This window comes from Phyllobates terribilis, unplaced genomic scaffold, assembly GCF_046119375.1.
Source record: "Phyllobates terribilis strain yellow unplaced genomic scaffold, ASM4611937v1 Scaffold_11__3_contigs__length_659146591, whole genome shotgun sequence".
NCBI classification, from domain to species: domain Eukaryota; kingdom Metazoa; phylum Chordata; class Amphibia; order Anura; family Dendrobatidae; genus Phyllobates; species Phyllobates terribilis.
This window is the reverse complement of record NW_027362771.1, coordinates 322,752,037-322,774,955: the sequence shown is the minus strand read 5'-3', so window position 1 is coordinate 322,774,955 and position 22,919 is coordinate 322,752,037. Positions and strand designations below refer to the sequence as shown.

Below are 22,919 nucleotides of genomic sequence, written 5' to 3'. Positions count from 1 at the left end.
ACGTATTGCACCAGGGCTTGTCGGTGCTGCCACAGTCGCTGCAACATGTGCAGAGTTGAATTCCACCGGGTAGGCACATCGCATTTTAGCCGGTGAAGTGGCAGGCCCAACGACTTCTGTAGAGATGTAAGTCGCTGAGCTGCGGGATGCGAATGGCGGAAGTGAGCACACAGCGACCGTGCCCTCTGCAGAAGGCCATCTAGTCTGGGATAGTGGGCTAAAAATTGCTGGACAACCAGGTTCAACACGTGAGCCATACAAGGCACGTGTGTGACATTGCCCCGGCGAAGGGCCGCACCCAGGTTTGCAGCATTGTCGCACACGGCCTTCCCTGGTTTCAGGTCCAGTGGAGACAACCATTCATGAAATTGGTTCTCCAGAGCTGACCACAACTCCTCAGCTGTGTGACTCACATTTCCCAGACATTTCAATGTAAAAACCGCCTGATGACGTTGAGCCCTACTGCCAGCATAGTAAGGAGGTGTGCAGGATCCCTTCTGCGCAGTTAGAAAGCTTGTGGCATGACCAGACAGGCTTTGGGTGCAGGTGGAAGACCGAGAGGAGGTTGAGGAGGCAGAAGCAGTGGAGGAACTTTGACATAAAGAGGATTGACGCACAACTCGTGGGGACGGCAAGACTTGGACAGCAGCCCCTTGTCCTGCTGTCACCATAGTTACCCAGTGCCCAGTCAGCGACATGTAACGCCCCTGTCCATGCCTACTCGTCCAAGTGTCTGTGGTGAAATGCACCCTGTCACACACAGAGTTTCTCAAAGAAGCGGTGATGTTGTGTGCGCAGGCACACCTTTCTTTGAGAAGTAGTGCCGACTGGGCATCTGGTACTGGGGCACTGCGACGGACATAAGGTCTCGAAAATCCTCTGTGTCCACCAGGCGGAAAGGCAGCATTTCTGTAGCCAAGAGCTTGCAGATGGTGAAATTCAACCTCTTAGCTTTCTCATGGCTAGGAGGAAATGGTCTTTTACTTGTCCACATCTGAGGGACCGAGGGCTGGCTATTGTGCTTAGACGGGGTTGATAAGGGTGTCCCCGGCAAACTGCCGGTCTGTGAGGAAGATGCAGGCGGACATGTTAGGTTGCCTTGATCCAAAGGTGGTGCTATCGATGTCGGACAGCGCTCAACACCAGCTGGTGTTACCACCTCCAAAGAAAATGATGACCTGCCAATCACGCTGGCTGTTGCGGGTAAAGAGGTGGCAGGTCTGCGCCCCAAAACAGGTGTGACTGCTGTCCCCCCAGTCACAGAGGATGAAGAGGCCGCGGATGCACAAGATATGGCAGACGGTGATTGGCCCGGCCGGCTAAGCCGCATTGTAGCACACTGAGCTTCCCACTGCAACTTATGCTTCATGTCCATGTGCCGGTTCATGCATGAAGTACTCAAACTATGTATTTTTTGGCCTCTACTTAGCTTTTGCTGACAAATGTTACAGATAACACGAGTTGGGTCATCTTTATCGATCTGAAAAAATGCCCAGGCTATGCAAGGCTTAGCACCCATGCGACCTGAAGAGCCACCACGACTTGTGGTGAGAGGCAGAGTTGTGTTTGAGGATGCAGTTGTTGACGTGCTTCCAGTACTACGTCTCTGTCCAGGAAGGCGCAACCTGACCTCGTCGTCACTAGCATCTTCCTCCACCTCCTCTGCTGACCTCATCTCTTGGCTGACTGTGGGTTGACAGTAAGTGGGATCTCCGACCTCATCATCATCACCCGTTATCACACCCGTCGTCCTCAGAGCCAACCTGTTCCTGCCCTGACAAAAAACTAAAGTTGTCGCTCCAATCAGGTATTTGAGTCTTATCATCGTCTTCCTCATTGTCTCCACCAACAGGAGTTACAGTTTGGGAATGAGGGTCTACATTATGGTCAGAACCTTCTGCGTCTGGTCCTGGATCCGACTCATAAAGATTCTGGGCATCAGTGCAGATCATTTCCTCGTCTGGATTCACAGAAGCGCTGGAGTCGACCTCTGATTCCCAGGCTATAGTATGAGTAAACAGCTCTGCAGACTCAACCATCTGTTCTACCTCACACTCAGACGGGCAGCTGGAGATTTGGGAGCTGTGAGGAAGCAAGTGCGATTTGGGTGACACCTTTGAGGACTGGAGTATTTGTGATGTTGAAGTTGATGCGGAGGAGAGCCCACTTAAAGGAGCACTTGATATCCGTTGAAGCACCTGCTGTTTTTGTGCCTCATCTGGAATTTGTAGCGATTGGCGTGGCCGTAAGAAAGGGATCTTATCACATTGTCCGCTAAAAGAAGTAGACATTTTAGTTTGGCTGGAAGATGGTCTTTCTTCTGCACCTACCCCACGGACACAACCTTTTTTCCCCTTCCCAACACGCCTATTCCCCTTTCCACCAGCAGCAGGCCTTTTTCCACTCATTTTGGTGGTTAACTAATTCACAACTCTGGAGTTGTTTGCACAAAAAAACAATGGATGGTAACCGAGCAGAGCTGAGTGGCCAAACTGTGGTATTAGGCCAAAACTATTGGCTGGGTTAGATGCAGAAAAAAATTATTTTTAATTTTCAACCTGATGGAGGTCAGTATAGATGGACTAATAGACCAAGTCCCACACACCGCTAGAAGCCCAAATATTTTTTCAGAGCTAGATGCAGAAAATTTTTTTATTCAATTTGCAACCTGATGGAGGTCAGTATAGATGGACTAATAGACCAAGTCCGACACACTGCTAGAAGCCCAAATATTTTTTCAGAGCTAGATGCAGAAAAAAATTATTTTTAATTTGCAACCTGATGGAGGTCAGTATAGATGGACTAATAGACCAAGTCCCACACACTGCTAGAAGCCCAAATATTTTTTCAGAGCTAGATGCAGAAAAAAATTATTTTTAATTTGCAACCTGATGGAGGTCAGTATAGATGGACTAATAGAACAAGTCCCACACGCTGCTAGAAGCCCAAATATTTTTTCAGAGATAAATGAAGAAAAAAATTATTTTTAATTTGCAACCTGATGGAGGTCAGTATAGATGGACTAATAGACCAAGTCCCACACACTGCTAGAAGCCCACATATTTTTTCAGAGCTAGATGCAGAAAAAAATTATTTTTAATTTGCAACCTGATGGAGGTCAGTATAGATGGACTAATAGACCAAGTCCCACACACCGCTAGAAGCCCAAATATTTTTTCAGAGCTAGATGCAGAAAAAAATTATTTTTAATTTGCAACCTGATGTAGGTCAGTATAGATGGACTAATAGACCAAGTCCCACACACTGCTAGAAGCCCAAATATTTTTTCAGAGCTAGATGCAGAAAAAAATTATTTTTAATTTGCAACCTGATGGAGGTCAGTATAGATGGACTAATAGACCAAGTCCCACACAGCGCTAGAAGCCCAAATATTTTTTCAGAGCTAGATGCAGAAAAAAATTATTTTTAATTTGCAACCTGATGGAGGTCAGTATAGATGGACTAATAGACCAAGTCCCACACACTGCTAGAAGCCCAAATATTTTTTCAGAGCTAGATGCAGAAAAAAATTATTTTTAATTTGCAACCTGATGGAGGTCAGTATAGATGGACTAATAGACCAAGTCCCACACACTGCTAGAAGCCCAAATATTTTTTCAGAGCTAGATGCAGAAAAAAATTATTTTTAATTTGCAACCTGATGGAGGTCAGTATAGATGGACTAATAGACCAAGTCCCACACACCGCTAGAAGCCCAAATATTTTTTCAGAGCTAGATGCAGAAAAAAATTATTTTTAATTTGCAACCTGATGGAGGTCAGTATAGATGGACTAATAGACCAAGTCCCACACACCGCTAGAAGCCCAAATATTTTTTCAGAGCTAGATGCAGAAAAAAATTATTTTTAATTTGCAACCTGATGTAGGTCAGTATAGATGGACTAATAGACCAAGTCCCACACACTGCTAGAAGCCCAAATATTTTTTCAGAGCTAGATGCAGAAAAAAATTATATTCAGTTTGCAACCTGATGGAGGTCAGTATAGATGGACTAATAGAATGATGCTATGCCCAAAAGATTTTACTTCACTAGGTGCAGTAAAAAAATTGGTATTCTATACACAGGTGTTATATCTTGCAACACAGATAGGCTACTCCACTGACTAACACACTCTGCAATAGGCCAAAAAGGATTAGCTTTGCTAGATTCAGCCAAATGCTGTGAAAAAAACTTGCACAGCACTGGCACAGACCTGCCTGGCAAAAACTGATAGGAACTCATGTAACCTAGTCCTGAAAAGGACTCCAATTACAATTAGTCTTTACTCCCACAACCTATCTATTTAAGAGCACAGACCTCCCTGATAAAAGTCGTAGGAAATGCTGTAACCTAGTCCTTAAAAGGACTGCAATCACAACTATTCCCTACTCCCAAGCTATCTGTATATTTGTGCGAAAATTGGCTTGAAATTAACAAGGTATAGCACACACAGCAACAGCGGTGCCGTCTAACACGCAGCTGCAGCAGTGAGAAAATGGTGGCGACGGGGAAAATGGCTTGGTCTTATAGGGCAAGGACATGTGACATACACTGCCAATCACACATGCCCTTGCTTGTGTGAAAAAAAGCACTTCGCTCCGTGTGTGCGCTGCTGATAGGCTGACAGATTGCACCTCCCCACTGCAAATGCGGGAAAGAGAAAAAAAAATGGAGATCTTCATTGTTCCTGCAGAGATCCATCCCCTGCCCCTCCCCCCGCCCCGCTGTACACTCAAACTGCGTATTAACATTAATTTTCATCATTACTGAGAAAAAATCCAGTTATGATTTTGGTGCACGAACAGTTATCGAACATAACCTCGAACAGCCGAATTTTTCTCAAATTGTTCGTGTTCGCCGACCGGCTCGAACACCGCCCAAAACAGCTCGAATTTGAGATTGGCGAACAGTTCGAGTAGAACAACGCTCATCTCTACTCCCGACTTGCACCGTACACATATGTAGGATGAGTGTAAGGGGCTAATACTAATCTCTACAGAACCTGTGTTACTCGACATGGTCTCATTATTCCTATATCATATTTGATCATCAGGCAGTAAAACACAAGCCCCTTCTGTAATAGAAGAAGATGTATGAGCAGATGGCGGGACAACTGTGCTGTAGCAGCAATGACATCTTGGTGGTGGTGGTAATTCCGTCCTTGCTTGCTTTCTCTTTTGTATTTCTCAACATCATCCCAGCAATAAAAATGGGTCCAGTCAATAATTAGAAACTCCTCAGCCATTTTCAACCAGTACCAAGGTAAATTTGCAGGATTCAGGAGGATTATCATTTATTACTACATTATGTTTTATGTGCTTACTGGCAGATCCAGTGCAGAGGTATAAATCTATCTAAAGTTTTGCCATTTTTAGCAAGTAGAACTTGGACTGCATTAGTTACAGTGAAACCCTTAAAAGGGATTAAAACAAAGGATATTGAATAAGATATTGAATTTCTGAAGAAATATTGTATGTTATTACAATACCCTTCTTTGTAAATAATGTTCTTACTTGTGAAACTGCTCTGTAATTTTGTAATCCTGAATGAGACGAGTAGATGGACGGCTTGTTGCCAGAATCTCATCAGTAATCCTAAAACAGAAAGAAATAAGATACAAATGTGTGCATATGTACAGACATAGATTGAACACACCGCATCCAGTGACATATACAGTACAGACCAAAAGTTTGAACACACCTTCTCATTTAAAGATTTTTCTGTATTTTCATGACTATGAAAATTGTACATTCACACTGAAGGCATCAAAACTATGAATTAATACATGTGGAATTATATACTTAACAAAAAAGTGTGAAACAACTGAAAATATGTCTTATGTTCTAGGTTCTTCAAAGTAGCCACCTTTTGCTTTGATGACTGCTTTGCACACTCTTGGCATTCTCTTGATGAGCTTCAAGAGGTAGTCACCGGAAATGGTCTCCCAACAATCTTGAAGGAGTTCCCAGAGATGCTTAGCACTTGTTGGCCCCTTTGCCTTCACTCTGCGGTCCAGCTCACCCCAAACCATCTCGAATGGGTTCAGGTCTGGTGACTGTGGAGGCCAGGTCATCTGGCGTAGCACCCCATCACTCTCCCACTTGGTCAAATAGCCCTTACACAGCCTGGAGGTGTGTTTGGGGTCATTGTCCTGTTTAAAAATAAATGAAGGTCCAACTAAACGCAAACCAGATGGAATAGCATGCCACTGCAAGATGTTGTGGTAGCCATGCTGGTTCAGTATGCCTTCAATTTTGAATAAATCCCCAACAGTGTCACCGGTAAAGCACCCCCACACCATCACACCTCCTCCTCCATGCTTCACGGTGGGAACCAGGCATGTAGAGTCCATCCGTTCACCTTTTCTGCGTCACACAAAGACACGGTGGTTGGAACCAAAGATCTCAAATTTGGACTCATCAGACCAAAGCACAGATTTCCACTGGTCTAATGTCCATTCCTTGTGTTCTTTAGCCCAAACAAGTCTCTTCTGCTTGTTGCCTGTCCTTAGCAGTGGTTTCCTAGCAGCTATTTTACCATGAAGGCCTGCGGCACAAAGTTTCCTCTTAATAGTTGTTGTAGAGTGTAACGGGTCTGGGAGGTGGAACCTCTGAGCTACTATACAAAGGGCAGTCCTTGTAAGGAAGCGGGTGGCTCCCAGGGAAGGCGGGTAGGTAGACACGGCAAGTGAGAAGGACAGTCTCAGGGTAGAAGGGCAGGGCGGTCACAGCAAGTGACAGGGACAGTCTCTTGACAGGCGGGTGGTCACGGCAAGTGACAACAGGGTAAGAGTCTCTAGGCAGGCAGGGGGTCACGGCAAGTGACGGCAGAGCCTCCAGGTAGGCTAGCAGGCAGGTAGCAGGTGAGCGCTCCCAGGTGAGCGAGTAAGAGTCTCTGGACAGGCAGGTGGTCACAGCAAGTGACGGCTAAGCCTCCAGGTAGGCTAGCAGGCAGGTAGCAGGAGAGCGCTCCCAGGTGAGCGGGTGAGAGTCTTGGGACAGGCAGGTGGTCACAGAAAGTGACGGCTAAGCCTCCAGGTAGGCTAGCAGGCGGGTAGCAGGTGAGCGCTCCCAGGTGAGTGGGTGAGAGTCTCTGGACAGGCAGGTGGTCACAGCAAGTGACGGCTAAGCCTCCAGGTAGGCTAGGAGGCGGGTAGCAGGTGAGCGCTCCCAGGTGAGTGGGTGAGAGTCTCTGGACAGGCAGGTGGTCACAGCAAGTGACGGCTAAGCCTCCAGGTAGGCTAGCAGGCGGGTAGCAGGTGAGCGCTCCCAGGTGAGCGGGTCAGAGTCTCTGGACAGGCAGGCATGTAACAGGCAGGTATCTGGCAGGTACTTCCTGGACCGTGGGCGGACTGATCCATAGACAGACTGGCAGGTGCTGGTAGGCAGACTGTCGGACCACAGGATTACAAGCAGGTAGACAGAAATCAGGCAGGTATCAGGCAACGGGACCTGAGGGCTGAAGCTGAGTTGAAAGGCTTTGCAACAACATTGCTCGGGCACCTCCATTTTGGAGGAGGTGCCTTATATATGGTGAGGTCCTCCGGCCATTGGCCGGGGACTCCTTAGGACGGCGCGCGCGGCCCCTTTAAGAGAGAGGGAGCGCGCGCGCCCTAAGCACAGTGACCGGGAAGCAGCGCGCGCTGCCAGCAGAGCGGGAGGAAGACGCCGGGCACGGAGCGGAGAGGTGAGGGGAACGGCGTCCCTGCCTAGCAGGAGGCAGGGACGCCGACGCTACATAGAGATGTGTCTGCTGCTAGAACTCTATGTGGCATTGACCTGGTCTCTAATCTGAACTGCTGTTAACCTGCGATTTCTGAGTCTGGTGACTCGGATAAACTTATCCTCAGAAGCAGAGGTGACTCTTGGTCTTCCTTTCCTGGGGCAGTCCTCATGTGAGCCAGTTTCTTTGTAGTGCTTGATGGTTTTTGCAACTGCACTTGGGGACACTTTCAAAGTACGAAAAATTGGGCAAACTGACTGACCTTCATTTCTTAAAGTAATGATGGCCACTGGTTTTTCTTTACTTAGCAGCTTTTTTCTTGCCATAATACAAATTCTAACAGTCTATTCAGTAGGACTATCAGCTGTGTATCCACCAGACTTCTGCACAACACAACTGATGGTTCCAACCCCATTTATAAGGCAAGAAATCCCACTTATTAAACCTGACAGGGCACACCTGTGAAGTGAAAACCATTTCCGGTGACTACCTCTTGAAGCTCATCAAGAGAATGCCAAGAGTGTGCAAAGCAGTCATCAAAGCAAAAGGTGGCTACTTTGAAGAACCTAGAATATAAGAGATATTTTCAGTTGTTTCACACTTTTTTGTTAAGTATATAATTCCACATGTGTTAATTCATAGTTTTGATGCCTTCATGTACAATTTTCATAGTCATGAAAATACAGAAAAATCTTTAAATGAGAAGGTGTGTCCAAACTTTTGGTCTGTACTGTATCTTGTACAAACTTGCAATCAAGAGTTTTGTAATTTCACTTAAAGCGAACCTGTCACCAAGAAAATACAATGCAATCTGCGGGCACCATGTTATAGAGAAAGAGGAGGTGAGCAGAATCAAATGTGATTTTGTGAGAAAAGATTCAGTATAACCTGTGATTTATTCATTTATACCTCTGCTCTTTCTGGGATTTCCGGTCCAGTGGGCGGTCCTATCAGTGACTGACAGTTATTTTTATATGCACACTTACATAAAGACAGCTGTCAGTTATTGATAGCCCCGCCCACTGGATCAAAAAGGCCAGAAAGCGCAGAGGATTAAATGATGAAAATACAGGTTATACCTAGTCTTTTCTCACAACACTATACATCAATCTGCTGAGAGCTCCCCATGCTTTATAACATGATGCCTGCAGATTATACTGCATTTTCAGGGTGAGAGGTTTCCTTTAAACAGAGGAGCATAGCTAAAGGAGGCAGGAGCATGCAGAGGGTCCAGGATGAGGGTGTATGTAAACCCTACCTTTTCCTCACCTGTCTGTGTTCATATAAATTACAGTGGGTGGACTTTCTTTCCAGCTGTTCTCAGTGGGAAAAACAAAATAATAATCTTGTAGTTATGAGTCCTTTTAATGGCTAACAAAAATAAAATACATGATGTTGCAAAGCAAGCTTTCGAAACTTCTTGGGTCTCTTTATCAGGCACGGTATAACAAAGTGTCTGAAGAAACACTAATATATACACAAAAAGAGCAGAGGCTTGGCATAATATATGGACATTTAAATAAACAAACAGACTGAGCTTGGAGAGTGAATCCTTAATTAGATTAGATTAATGGGGTGAAAGTTTTATAGTCCCAATATCCATGTAAGATCAGAGACTTGGTACCCTCACTGTCTCTGGAGCAGATTCCTCAGATTTTGTAGTACTAGTGAGTAATAAATCCTCCTGACAGATTTAGTCCCCTGTGGAGGGAATCAAAGACTCTAATAAGTTTGTATTCCCAGAACCTTTGTCATTTTTATGATTTCAAGTTTCCTTTTAATATGACAACTTTCACATTGTTTATGTTGTGTCCTGGACCACAGAAATGTTTGGCCACTGGTAAATGTTTTGTTTTGTCAGTAATCGTGTGGCAATGAGACCTCATCCTTGTTCTCAGTTTCAATCCTGTTTCTCCAACATCGAGACCCCCAATAGGACATATAGTGCACAGAATTAAAGGGAATCTGTCACCCACTGGCACTTATCAGACCTCTAATATGGGCATACAGGTGATAGAAATGTAAATCTATACATACCTGTATGGCTCATATTAGAGGTCTTGTTGGTGTGAAATGTGTTTTTATTCAGTGCATTCTCTCATTCTTGCCGGCCGTAAAAAATATAGCCAGGAGAAAACGAAAGTGTGCCTTGCGGTATAGGTGATTTGTGCATGCGCGGGATCCGGAAGCCCAGACTGCACATCACCGGGCACTGTGACGTGCAGGGGAGGGGGGACATTGAAATTAGCAAAGTAGGCGGGGATTTCTTCCCGTCCCCCAGCCAGCATGAGTGAGAAAATGCACTGAATAAAAACACATTTCACACCAACAAGATCTCTAATATGGGCCATACAGGTATGTATAGATTCACATTTCTATCACATGTATGCCCATATTAGAGGTCTGATAAATCCCAGGGGGGTGACAGATTCCCGTTAAGTACACCACATTGGAAGAGGAACATGTGATTGTCCCGGGAATATTATAGTCTTGTTGTGTGTTGGGGATCTGTATCCTGTCTTTGGTCTCTAAATAAGTGCAGGTTTTGCAGCTTTCGGAGGGCATTGAACTTCGAATCATGATGTTTCTTAAATTAGGTGGTTGCCTGTAGCATAGCAAGGGAGGGAATATTGTTTTAAGTCAGTCATCCTTGTATAGGAAATGGTGAAGTTTTTTAACAGTTTTTCTCAGTACCTCAAGCTGTGGGTTGTAGGTCACCACCAGAGGTACACGATTATTTTCCTCTTTTTCTCCGTACTGAAGTAATTCACTTCTAGGAATCCTTGGTGCTCTAATGATCTGATCATCAATAGAGGTGGGGTGGTAGCCCTGATTTAAAAATGTTTTTTTAAGATGGGCTAAGTATACATCCCTGTCTGTTGGGCTGGAACAAATACGACTATATCGAAGGGTCTGGCTGTAGACAATGGACTTTTTAATGTGTTTAGGGTGGAAGATGTCCCATCTGAGATATGTGGTTTCCAATACACCGATGACTGGATTGAACCATTTAGAACTTTTATGGTGGTATCAAGAATATTGATTTCCGTTTTTGAGTGGTCCAATGTCAAATTTATGGTGGAATGAAATGTATTGAATTTGTAATGGAATTTTAGAAGTTCTTGTTCAGGCTCAATCCAGATTATTAAGATGTCATTGATGTAACCGAAATAGGCCAATGCTTTGAAGGAGCAGGATGCTAAAATGTAATTTTCCAATTTAGCCATAAAAAGGTTGGCATGCTGGGGTGCCATTTTGCTGCCCATAGCAGCAAACCGGGTGTCCAATCAGCCTGTGAAACGATTGGTGGTGGCAGCTAATAATCTTTCTTGGGTTATTGTGGAGCAGGCAGTGACCGTACCGAGGTGTATATATATATATATATATATATTCCATACATTGGAATCGGTTGTGTATATACTATACGCTGTTAGTTCTTCAATAACCTGCCTAATAGTGGTAACAGCAGCAGCCTCCTCTTTTAAACGGCGGGCAATCGTTGGGCAATTGAGTAATTGTCCGGACTATAGGGGCCAGCAGAGGGCTGTTCGTGATAAAAAGATAACAGCGGGGTTGTGCAGCGTGACCCCCCCAGTTGTGATCTTTGACAATTAGTGGCAGTGAGTAGTTACTTTTGTTATTACGGAGCTGGCAGTGACTGTATCGGGAGTATATACATATATTCCATGCATCGGAATCGGAGGTGTATATACCATACGCTCACTGTTAGTTTCCCAATAACCGGCCTATTAGTGGAAACAGCCTGCGGCCTCCTCTGTCAATTGTCAGTCAATTGTGTAATTGTCCTGACGATAGGGGCAGCAGAGAGCTGTTTGTGGCAAAAAGGTAACAGATGGTGGGTTCAGCGCTAATCCTCTGGCTGTGATCTTTGACGACAATGCACAGGAACTGCTATGGGCAGCAAAATGGCACCCCAGTATGCCAACTTTTTCATGGCTCAACTGGAAAATGACTTTTTAGCATCATGCTGACTGTATTAATCCATAAAATATAACCTTGTCTTTGTTTCACGAGTAAAAATTAACAATTTTTCATCCAAGTTTCCAAGTTGAATCAGTTTTGTGTCAGAGATTAATGGGTTTTCATAGATTCATTGACTTTGAAATAGGAAGAACTGAACCAAAGTAGTGCACACAGTGTGAAGTGAGGGGGAATATGCCACTGTCTGTCACCCACCATTAGCCATTTGCATGACGCTAACATTCTTTTTACAGCTGCTGTTCTGTTTCAATACCAATGTATATGGCAGTGCGTTGCATGGACATTGAGACACTAGGTGCCCGTAGTATTAACCATCGGCCAAAGGGGGCCACTATTTCCCGTCACATCTCTATATACTCTTGTTGGAACTTGTGTACATGACATATATTTAGATACTCAGTTCAGTGAGGTGATATAAAATCAGCTCCTCTGTTGGCAGAGACTTGTAGCATGTTAAATGGACTCTGTTCTGCTGGTTTGGACTTCACCATAGACAGCACCAGACGGAGCAGGGGGGTCGGTGCAAGCAACTAGGAGGAAGTGCATCCCAGGAAGCTGCGGATCGCGGCAATTTTAAGGTGAAGAAGGTGAAAGCTAGAAGAGGGATGACGTGTTGCATCTCCATCCAGCATCATCCACAGAGCCGTGTGTCCTATGGAGACTAAGACAGCTCCAGATAACAAATGATATCGCCCCATTCCAGATCCACCGGCAGGGGAGAAGTTTGCAGTAATGACTTCGACGGGAGCGTAACCAAATTCCCGGGGAGCCGGTATCAGCAAAGAAGATGGAGGGCCCTTCAGCAAGCCAGCAGTGGTACCACACACTGGTTGGAGATTCGTCATATACTGCTCACACAGTGTTCAGCCAGGTGGACGCAACTCTGCAGGCTTACAGCGACCAGACCGAGGTCAGTAAGTCCTGAGCTCAGGTCCACTACAGGGATCAGGGTGGGAGCATGCACGCACACATAGTTAGTTCGGCGTCAAACTCAGACAGGCAGGAGTAGGCACCTGATAGCATCAGTGTCCAGCACGGTTCAGTGTAGAACTAAATCGATAACTGGATTCTACTTAGGAGGATCCCACTTCACCATGCGTGCCTGCTCTGGTTGAAGAGTGCTATTTACCCACGTGGTGGGGAGAAGTGAGTCTAGAGTCATTTCATTAAGTTTATGAGCTGCTGTGCTGCAGCACCAATAGACTATCCCGGACATTTGATTGTTCCAGAATTGTAGGCAAACGTGTGGCGATCATTCTAGGCATGTGCCTGATTAGGTAAATTATAGTATCGTAGTTACTACTTCCGGGCCTACGGAGTTGTGCAGCACAGTGGTCCTGGTCAGTCTTGGCTGGGTGTGTGAGTTAACTTGGTTCATTTTTTGGAAAAGTCATCGATATAAATTCGTCAGTAAAAGTTCACTTGGCAAGTTTGGTATTGGATGCTTTCTTTGTTCACGGCTTCGCTATATCCTGCGGAGCCCACCCCGGTACACAGTCTACAGCAGTTGGCTCATTGTCCAATGGAAGTGGCCCACTTACTTTAAAAAGTTAGCATTCAGTCCGAGCGCTGTTCCATTTACACTAGAACAGCAATCCAACATGAACATTGTTTGAGTGAATAAGTTTCAACAATTGTCTAATAAAGGACAGCAGTGAATGTTTAGAACTCTTTTCTTAAAGCACCACTCTAATGTTTTTTTTATTTCACCGCCAGAGTGATATCACTAATGTTTTTCCCATGCCAGCAGTAAAATACTTGCTAGATGCAGTCTTCCGCTGTTCTCAGCACTGCTCCGGTCATCTTCTGTTAGCTGCTACTAGTTGGATTGATCCAGCATTTGCTGAGTGGACTGGAAATCACTTCTCAATGTAAGTCTATGAGAGCCAGACTGAGGCCAAAACAAGACTTTCATAGACTTACATTGAGAGTTAGTGACCATTAGCTGTGACATCAGTCAGAAGCTGCAGTTACAGATAGTGGAGCAGGACTGGAGCGTCACCAGGGACAACATAAGACAGTAGCTGGTATTTAATTACAGGCAGAGAACTTTTTTTTATTATTGCTTTGCTTATTTATATATACAGTTGAAACTAGAAGTTTACATACACTATATAAAAGGACACATATGCATGTTTTTCTCAATATCTGACATGAAATCAGAATAAACCTTTCCCATTTTAGGTCAATTAGGATTACCATAATATTTAATATTTCCCAAATGCCAGGAAAATGAGAGAAATAGAATGTTTTAAGGCATTTTTATTACTTACTGCAAAGTCAAAAGTTTACATACACTAAGATTACTATGCCTTTTTGTGTCCCAGAGATGAACGTGCTTTGGTCCGACATGTGCATACCAACCCATGGACAAAAGCAAAAGAACTTATGAAGATAATGGCGGAAGCTGGTAAGATTGTGTCAATAACCACAGTGAAACAAATACTGTATCAACATGGGCTGAAAGGCCACTCTGCCAGGAAGAAGCCATTACTCCAAAAGAAACATAAAAAAGACAGATTAATGTTTGCAAATGCACACAGGAACAAAGACCTTAATTTTTGGAGACATGTCCTGTGGTCTGATGAAACTAAAATTGAACTTTTTGGGAACAATGACCATCGTTACGTTTGGAGGAAAAAGAGAGAAGCTTGGAAGCCTAAGAACACAATCCCAACTGTGAAGCAAGGGGGTGGCTGCATCATGTTGTGGCGTTGTTTTGCTGCAGGAGGGACTGGCGCACTTCACAAAATAGATGGCATCATGAGAAAAGATGATTATGTCGCAATACTGAAGCAACATCTCAAGACATCAGCTAGGAAGTTAAAGCTTGGGCGGAAATGGGTCTTCCAAATAGACAATGACCCGAATCATACTGGCAAAATGGTAACAAAGTGGCTTAAGGATAACTGACTGACCGATCACAGCATGATGGAGCAGGAGACGCTGAAATTTCAGTGTCTGCTGCCCAATCAGTACTGGAGCTCAGCGCTGCCAGTGGCTGAGCTCCGGCACTAAACAGCCAGGAACGGTGTCAGTGTCGCCCCTGGCTGTTAACCCTCTGAATATTGCGATCGAGAGCGATCGCAGCATTCAGGAGACAAGGCAGAGGGCTGGGAGTTCCCTCTTCCTTCAGGTCGGTGCCCCCGTGACGTCATCGCGGTGGCCCGACTGTTGCCATCGTGACCAGGAAAGAATTAAAAAAATAAATAAATAAATAAATAAAAAAAATTACACTAATAAATGCAGATTTATAGGTAAAAAAAATAAAAATAAACAAAAAAGTACACATATTTGGTATCGCCACGTCCAGAACGACCCCATGTATAAACGTGTCACACTAGTTAACCCTTTCAGTGAACAGCGTAAAAAAAAACCATGAGAAACTATGACTTTTCCTCATACCAGTGGAAAAAAGTGGAATAAAACGCGATCAAAAAGATGAATGTAAATAAAAATGGTACTGCTGAAAACGTCATCTTGTCCCGCAAAAATCAAGCTGCCATACAGCTGCATCATCCGCAAAATTAAAAAGTTACAGCGCTCAGAATAAAGCGATGCAAAGATAATTATTATTTCTATAAAAGTTTTATTATGTAAAAGCACAAAAACATAAAAAAATTACATAAATGTGGTATCGCTGTAAATGTACTGACCCGAAGAATAAAGCTGCCTTATCAATTTTACCACACAAGTAACAACAACAAATATAGGGGGCTTCCACGTTATGGGTAGCACAAAGGCTCTGGAAAAGCTAAATGGCTCCTCGCCCCTCAAAAGAAATTCAGCAAATTCTGCGCTCCCAAATCAAAATCCCCCCTTCTGAGAACCGCAGTGTGTCTAAACCACATTTAGTGTCCACATGTTTGGCAGGGGTATAATTTCCAAAATGAAGTCACTTGAGGGGGGTTTCTGCTCATCTAGCATTTAGGGGCTCTGTATATGGGGTATGCAAACTATTCTAGGAAAATCTGCGCTCCAGAAGGCAAATAGCACTCCTCCTGAGTGTCGCCGTGTGGCCAAGCAGTACTGTACAGCCACATATGAGGTATTGCCACATTCATCAGAAATTATGGGACAAATTTTGGTGCATTTTTATAAATTATCAAGTGTGAAAATGTCAAATCTGGGGCTAAAACAAAATTTTTGCAGTAAAAATTTAATTATTTTTTCCTCACTGTCCAATGGAATAAAATTCTGTGACACAACCTTGGTGTCAGTATGATCACTGCACCCCTAGATGAGTTTATTGAGAGGTGTAGTTTGTAAAATGGGGTCATTTATGGGGGAATCTGCTGTTACGGCACCTCAGGGGCTCTCCCAGTGGGTCATGGCACCCTCAAACCATAACAGTAAAATTTGTACTATAATATAGTTCTCCTTCTTTTCTGACCTTTGCACTGTACCTCAAAAGTAGTTGCAAATTACATGTAGGGTATTGCCGTGCTCAGGAGAAATTGCAGAACAAAATGAGAGGTCAATTTTCTCCTGTTACCCTTGTGAAAATAAAAAATTTGGGGCTAAAAAGAAATTTTTGTGATTTTCTTTTTCACGTCTCTATGTTATAAACTTCTGTGAAGCACCTGGGGGTTCAAAGTGCTTGTCACACATCTAGATAAGTTCATTGAGGGGCTAGTTTCCAAAATGGTGTTACTTGTGGGGGGTTTCTGCTGTTTAGGGACATCAGGGGCTCTCCAAACGCAACATGGCATCTGCTAATTCCAGCAAATTTTGAATTTGAAAAGTCAAACGGCGCTCCTTCACTTTCGAACCCTGCCATGCACCCAAACAGTAGTTTTCCGCCACATATTTGGTATCGGCATGTTCAGGAGAAATTGCACAATACATTTTGGGGTCCATTTTTATCTGTTACCCTTGTGAAAATAAAAAAAATTGGTCTAAATTTAGTATTTTTGTGAAAAAAAGTTAAATGTTAATTTTTTTCTTCCTCATTGCTTCAGTTCCTGTGAAGCACCTGAAGTGTTAATAAACCTCTTGAATGTGGTTTTGAGTTCCTTGAGGGGTGCAGTTTTTAGAATGGTGTCAATTTTGGGTATTTTCTGTCATATAGACACCTCAAAGTGACTTCAAATGTGATGTGGTCCCTAAAAAAAATGGATTTGTAAATTTTGTTGGAAAAATGAGAAATCGCTGGTCAACTTTTAACCCTTATAGCTCCCTAACAAAAAAAAATGTTGTTCCAAAATTGTGCTGATGTAAAGTAGACATGTGGGAAATGTTATTTATTAACTATTTTGTGTGACATATGACGCGCCCCCTGGGCCATATTCTTTAGGGGGAATATCCGGAGCCGGATCAGATGGGAGTTGTAGTCTTCCGAGTGGCTGTGACCCGGTCCGTGCCCAGGGTGTCAAACTCAGTTGTATGTGGCAGTCCTTACTGATGTTACTAAGTTCTTTTTGTCGACTACGCCACCCGTTGTATTGCGGTCACTATGGCCGCCGCTGCAGCAGGGTCCGCTGAGGCTGATGGTGTAGGTGCAGCTTTTGATGGTATAACCCCCAACGGGTGGGGTATAGCCTCAGGGGGTCAGGTGCAGAGGATGGGGGTTGTGGTGGTGCAGCATAGGTGTTAAAGGAAGACAGAGTCGGGTTATGCAGTTAAGGGTATTTACTCACTGCTGATGTTCCGGTCACTCCAGCTTCGAGTGACCTCCCGAGCCGTGCTGCATCCACCAGGTCCTGGATCCAGCCAACCCCCAAGCAAGTCCGGAGCGTGACCCTGAGCTCTCCTTCTGTCCTTTCTCTGGCCGTCCCCACTATTGATCCACCCAGGTCCAGCTCCCTCGGGCCTTCTGTTGGGAGACCCTTGGCCTTGGGTTCCCTGACCCTCCTCGTGGTATGCCTTCGTGGTGGATGTGGTGGGTGACCGTGACAAACGCTGCCCACGGTCTCCGGTCTCTGGCTGGGGAGTGTTTTTGCCCCCACCAGCTTGGGTTCCGGTACCCTGTGCCGACTCTTCACCCGGGGATTTAAGTTGGGTTCTTGGAGTCCTTTTCTTCAGTTTCCCCCTCTGGGTCTCTCTCTCTCTTCTCCTCTCTCTCTCTCTGGGGCTGCTCTGCTCCTCTGACTTCTCTCTGCAAAGACTCACAGCCTGACTGACTGTGGCTGACTGACCCTGTTCTTAGTTGGTGCCCACCTTATATACACCCTCTATGTGTGAGCTCAGGTGACCAGCACCCAATGAGCTCCTATCTTTACCCAGGCTGCTCCCCCTATCTGCCCCTACACTACTTGGGATGTACCACCCCCCTCCCACTCCAGCCAGGAACAGACTCGGTCGTACCTGCACATTTCTAAGTGGGAGTACCGTCGGCCTGTTCCCCGGAAATGGGATGTGTGTAGTGCATGCAGCCTACCGAGCTCAGTTCCACACTCCATCCTTACCCGGGAGTGGAATATCACACCTCTGGGTTGAGGTGCAATACCCCTGTAGCAGCCGAATCCTCAGGGTGCTACATTCCCCCCTGGTAAATCACAGCACGTCCTCGGGCTGTAAGACATAACACCAAAAACATAAAAAATTTTTCATAAACATATAAAATATATAAAACATTATATATATAAAACTTTCTCGTCGCCTCTGGCTCCTCCTCCGGTCACTGTGCAACGTGTGACCGGGTAAAGTGCGACAGTCTTTCTGGAAAACTGGTTTTCCTATAAAACCGGTAGGGGCGCTTTAGGAAGCGCAACTATGTACAAGGGTATGGCCGCTCTCAGTCCTCGGCCAGTTAAGGAGGGAAAGGGAATGGCTGCTCACAGTCCTCAGCCTGTGGGATTAAGGGTAAACGGGTAAACAGTTCACTCAGCTGGTCCCAACGGGGACTATATTTGCAGTAACAGTTTCTTTATACCCCGATCGGGTAACTATTTACAGCACCTGCTCCGCTGTACCCAACAACGTCTTCCTCCTGCTCCTTCTTTGGGGATCTCAGCTTCAGACCCGTCCGGATCCTCTTGCTCTTCCTCCTCACATCGCAGCTCCTCCTCTGTCAGGCGATGCACATGGAGGGCGTAAGGTCCTTTGGCACACTTGTGCCGGGTAAAGGTGACCTCGTCCCCGATGTAAAGGTCACGACCTCTGTGCCCCTCCGGCAGATGGGACTCCACGTCTCTGCGCGTGACAAAGACGTCGCCGGGGGTGTTGTTGTCTCTGATGAAGCCCCACCCATGCTGCAGGTTAAACTTTATTACAGTCCCGGTGGTGCGGGGACTGTGCGCTGCACGGGGGTCCCTCCTGGTTCGGCTCTTCTGCTCGGCGCTCCTTATTTGGGCCTGTTGTTCCCGGACCCGCCTCTCTCTTCGCTCCCTCGCAAACTCCTCGAGCTGCTGTCGGCAACACTCAGCACGCTCCGCTGCAGCTGCCCTGGTTTCCTGAGTGAACCCCATTAGGTCTTCTCCGGTGGGGTCCCACTCAAATTGGGCCTCTTCAAGCGGGGGCGAGATCCTTATCACGGGCTTCGGAGCCGGAATCAGGGGTGCACACATGGCCCCAACCCTCCTCTGGCGCTCCAGTCCATAATATTCCTGGGGCCAGATGAAAGGCTGCCCGTCCGGCCACGTGTGCTGGGCAAACAAGTCCTCTCCCAGACGCGGCACCCTTGGTTTTACGGGTGCGGGCGCGGTGGTGGTGGCGCCCGGGTTGCCCAGACCTTGCGGCCAGGCCTGGGGCACCTGGAAGGTGAAGGGCACCGTTAGGACGGCGGCGCCCTTGGCTACCTGGCCTTGCGGCCAGGCCGGAGGCTCCGCGGAGGTAGGGGGCGCTGTTGGTGATGCGACGCCCGGGGGTACTAGGCCTTGCGACCAGGCTGGTGGTACTTCCTGCTTGGTCACGCTCGGGGTCGGTGCGTGTGACGTCACAGGGGTCGCGGCGGCGGCTTCCGGTTGGGGCCTAGTCTGCGTCGGTGACATGGCGTTTTCGGGCACAGCAGGGGGACTTTCGGGCTCTGCGACGGGGAGCTGGGGCAGGCAAGCGGTGTCCTGATTTGGGGTATAGACATCCCCTTTACCTGCCTCCATGCGTTCGGCTCCCTTCTCGGCGCCGTCTCCGGCCTTGGGTCCTCCCGCGCCATCCTCAGAGGCGGTCTGTCTCCTCATCTTGGCTGGCGTGCTCCGGGTCTTGGTTTGCTGGGCCATCTCTCGGCTCCACTCCGCCAATGTCTCTCGCTGTACCCGGGCCATCCTCCGTGCGAGGCCCTCCAGGGCAGTCTGTGCACACTCCCGGTCTTGGGGGAGCTGTGCAAGGACCTCCACTAGGCCTAGTGGGGTCGTGGTTTCTAGCAGGCTCCTGACCAACGGGTCGGTGCTGCTCTGCTCTTCTTCCAGCAGGCTCCTGGCCAGCGGGCCGGTGCTGCTCTGCTCTCTCGCCATCTCCGGGTGAGCTTCTCTGCTACTCTTCTCCAGGCTTCCTGCCTCCGGGTGCGCTCGCTCCAGACTGCTCCAGGCGGCACCCATCTTCGTTCTTTTCTCTCGTCTCCTCCCACTTCGAGGGCGGTCCCGGGGCCACTGGGTGACTGTCAGCTCCAGGGGTGGTTCTTTCACGCTGACAGACACCTCTAGCATCACAGTCTCTGTTGGTGGGGGCGGTTTCCACTTTTGGCGCCATTTTCGGTCCTGGCCCACGATGGGAGGTGGCCTCTTGCCACCCTCTGGCACGCCCATAATGGCGTCCGCTCTTCCAAGGCGGGAAACCTTTGGAAATGGCGGGAATCGCTTCCCAGTGGCGGGAAACTCTGCAGATGGCGGGAAAAAGCTGTTAATGGCGGACAACCGGCAGGAATCGACCTGTGATGGGGTCCGATGGCGGGGACCCTCCGGAACCGGCAGGAGACTTCTTTTTGAGGTAAACTCATTCTTTTCTTCAGGCACGCAGTACCCGGTTGTTGTGGGCACGTAATCCTGCCGACTACGCCAAAGTTGACGCGCCCCCTGGGCCATATTCTTTAGGGGGAATATCCGGAGCCGGATCAGATGGGAGTTGTAGTCTTCCGAGTGGCTGTGACCCGGTCCGTGCCCAGGGTGTCAAACTCAGTTGTATGTGGCAGTCCTTACTGATGTTACTAAGTTCTTTTTGTCGACTACGCCACCCGTTGTATTGCGGTCACTATGGCCGCCGCTGCAGCAGGGTCCGCTGAGGCTGATGGTGTAGGTGCAGCTTTTGATGGTATAACCCCCAACGGGTGGGGTATAGCCTCAGGGGGTCAGGTGCAGAGGATGGGGGTTGTGGTGGTGCAGCATAGGTGTTAAAGGAAGACAGAGTCGGGTTATGCAGTTAAGGGTATTTACTCACTGCTGATGTTCCGGTCACTCCAGCTTCGAGTGACCTCCCGAGCCGTGCTGCATCCACCAGGTCCTGGATCCAGCCAACCCCCAAGCAAGTCCGGAGCGTGACCCTGAGCTCTCCTTCTGTCCTTTCTCTGGCCGTCCCCACTATTGATCCACCCAGGTCCAGCTCCCTCGGGCCTTCTGTTGGGAGACCCTTGGCCTTGGGTTCCCTGACCCTCCTCGTGGTATGCCTTCGTGGTGGATGTGGTGGGTGACCGTGACAAACGCTGCCCACGGTCTCCGGTCTCTGGCTGGGGAGTGTTTTTGCCCCCACCAGCTTGGGTTCCGGTACCCTGTGCCGACTCTTCACCCGGGGATTTAAGTTGGGTTCTTGGAGTCCTTTTCTTCAGTTTCCCCCTCTGGGTCTCTCTCTCTCTTCTCCTCTCTCTCTCTCTGGGGCTGCTCTGCTCCTCTGACTTCTCTCTGCAAAGACTCACAGCCTGACTGACTGTGGCTGACTGACCCTGTTCTTAGTTGGTGCCCACCTTATATACACCCTCTATGTGTGAGCTCAGGTGACCAGCACCCAATGAGCTCCTATCTTTACCCAGGCTGCTCCTCCTATCTGCCCCTACACTACTTGGGATGTACCACCCCCCTCCCACTCCAGCCAGGAACAGACTCGGTCGTACCTGCACATTTCTAAGTGGGAGTACCGTCGGCCTGTTCCCCGGAAATGGGATGTGTGTAGTGCATGCAGCCTACCGAGCTCTGTTCCACACTCCATCCTTACCCGGGAGTGGAATATCACACCTCTGGGTTGAGGTGCAATACCCCTGTAGCAGCCGAATCCTCAGGGTGCTACACATATATCTCTGATTTCAGGGCATAACAATTCAAAGTTTGAAAATTGCAAAATTTTTAAAATTTTCGCCAAATTTCTGTTTATTTTACAAATAAACGCAAGTCATATCAAATAAATTTTACCACTATCATGAAGTACAATATGTCACGAAAAAACAGTCTCAGAATCAGGGTGATCTGTTGAAGCGTTCCAGAGGTATTACCGCATAAAGTGACAGTGGTCAGAATTGAAAAAATTGGCCCGGTCATTAACGTACAAAGTGGCTCGGTCCTTAAGGGGTTAAGATATATAAAATGAAGTATTATTAATGCTTCACAAATCTAGCTAAAGGCTATACTTTTTTTTGCCAAGTGTTAGAACAATTTCTGGTCAATGTTCTTATAAATGTGTTTTAGGAACATCACATTTGAACTACAAAACTTTGATCAATATGTATTTTATATAGAGTGTATCAACGCAATGATTTCCTTGATTTTTCTCATGACTGTTTCAAAAGTCTCTTCCAATTCTTTCGCCTTAAGCAATTATTGGGGTCATGCCATAGTAGTCCTTGGCATAGAACATACAACTTCCAGTTGCTGTGTAGCCCAGACATTGAATTGAAAATGCATTAAAGTGCTAAACACCACTACTTATACAATTAGATTTCTTACCAAGAAGAGTAAAGTCCTCTAATCGCTTGCTGCTCGACAGTCCAGTCTTCTGGACCTTCATAGCGGCAACCACGGCCTCCACATGTAAGTGAACATATTAAATGAGGAGGAACGACCCGCACAAGTCGTTCTCGGGTCTGTGAATAGGATGGACGTGGTTCTTCTTTTTGAGAGTTCATGGCCTGAGATATGACCTACTGAAGGAATAATATAATAACATGAGTGACTAAAATTGAAGGTTAATTTTAAATCTTACTTTAAAGGGAATCTGTCAGAATGACCCAGCCTCCCAAACTGTCATGTTGCTCTCTAAAAGATGATGTCATCCATATCTGTACGTATGCAATATATTGCTTCCTAAATTAAAAAATGCTGTTTTAATTCAGATGCAA

The 22,919-nt window shown here is 46.6% G+C and overlaps 1 protein-coding gene across 1 annotated transcript in view; it reads right to left on the bottom strand.

Annotated features, from left to right (window-relative positions):
- The window catches only part of LOC141167263 (protein tyrosine phosphatase domain-containing protein 1-like), a 63,288-nt gene extending 40,582 nt beyond the window's left edge, over positions 1–22,706 (bottom strand). Inside the window, exons 1-2 of the mRNA XM_073654697.1 lie at positions 22,528–22,706; positions 5,515–5,595 (exon numbers count right to left, since the gene is read on the bottom strand). Of these exons, the coding sequence (XP_073510798.1) occupies positions 5,515–5,595; positions 22,528–22,706 (260 nt within the window). The remainder of the gene's footprint in view (positions 1–5,514; positions 5,596–22,527) is intronic.
- Positions 22,707–22,919: the final 213 nt, after the last annotated feature.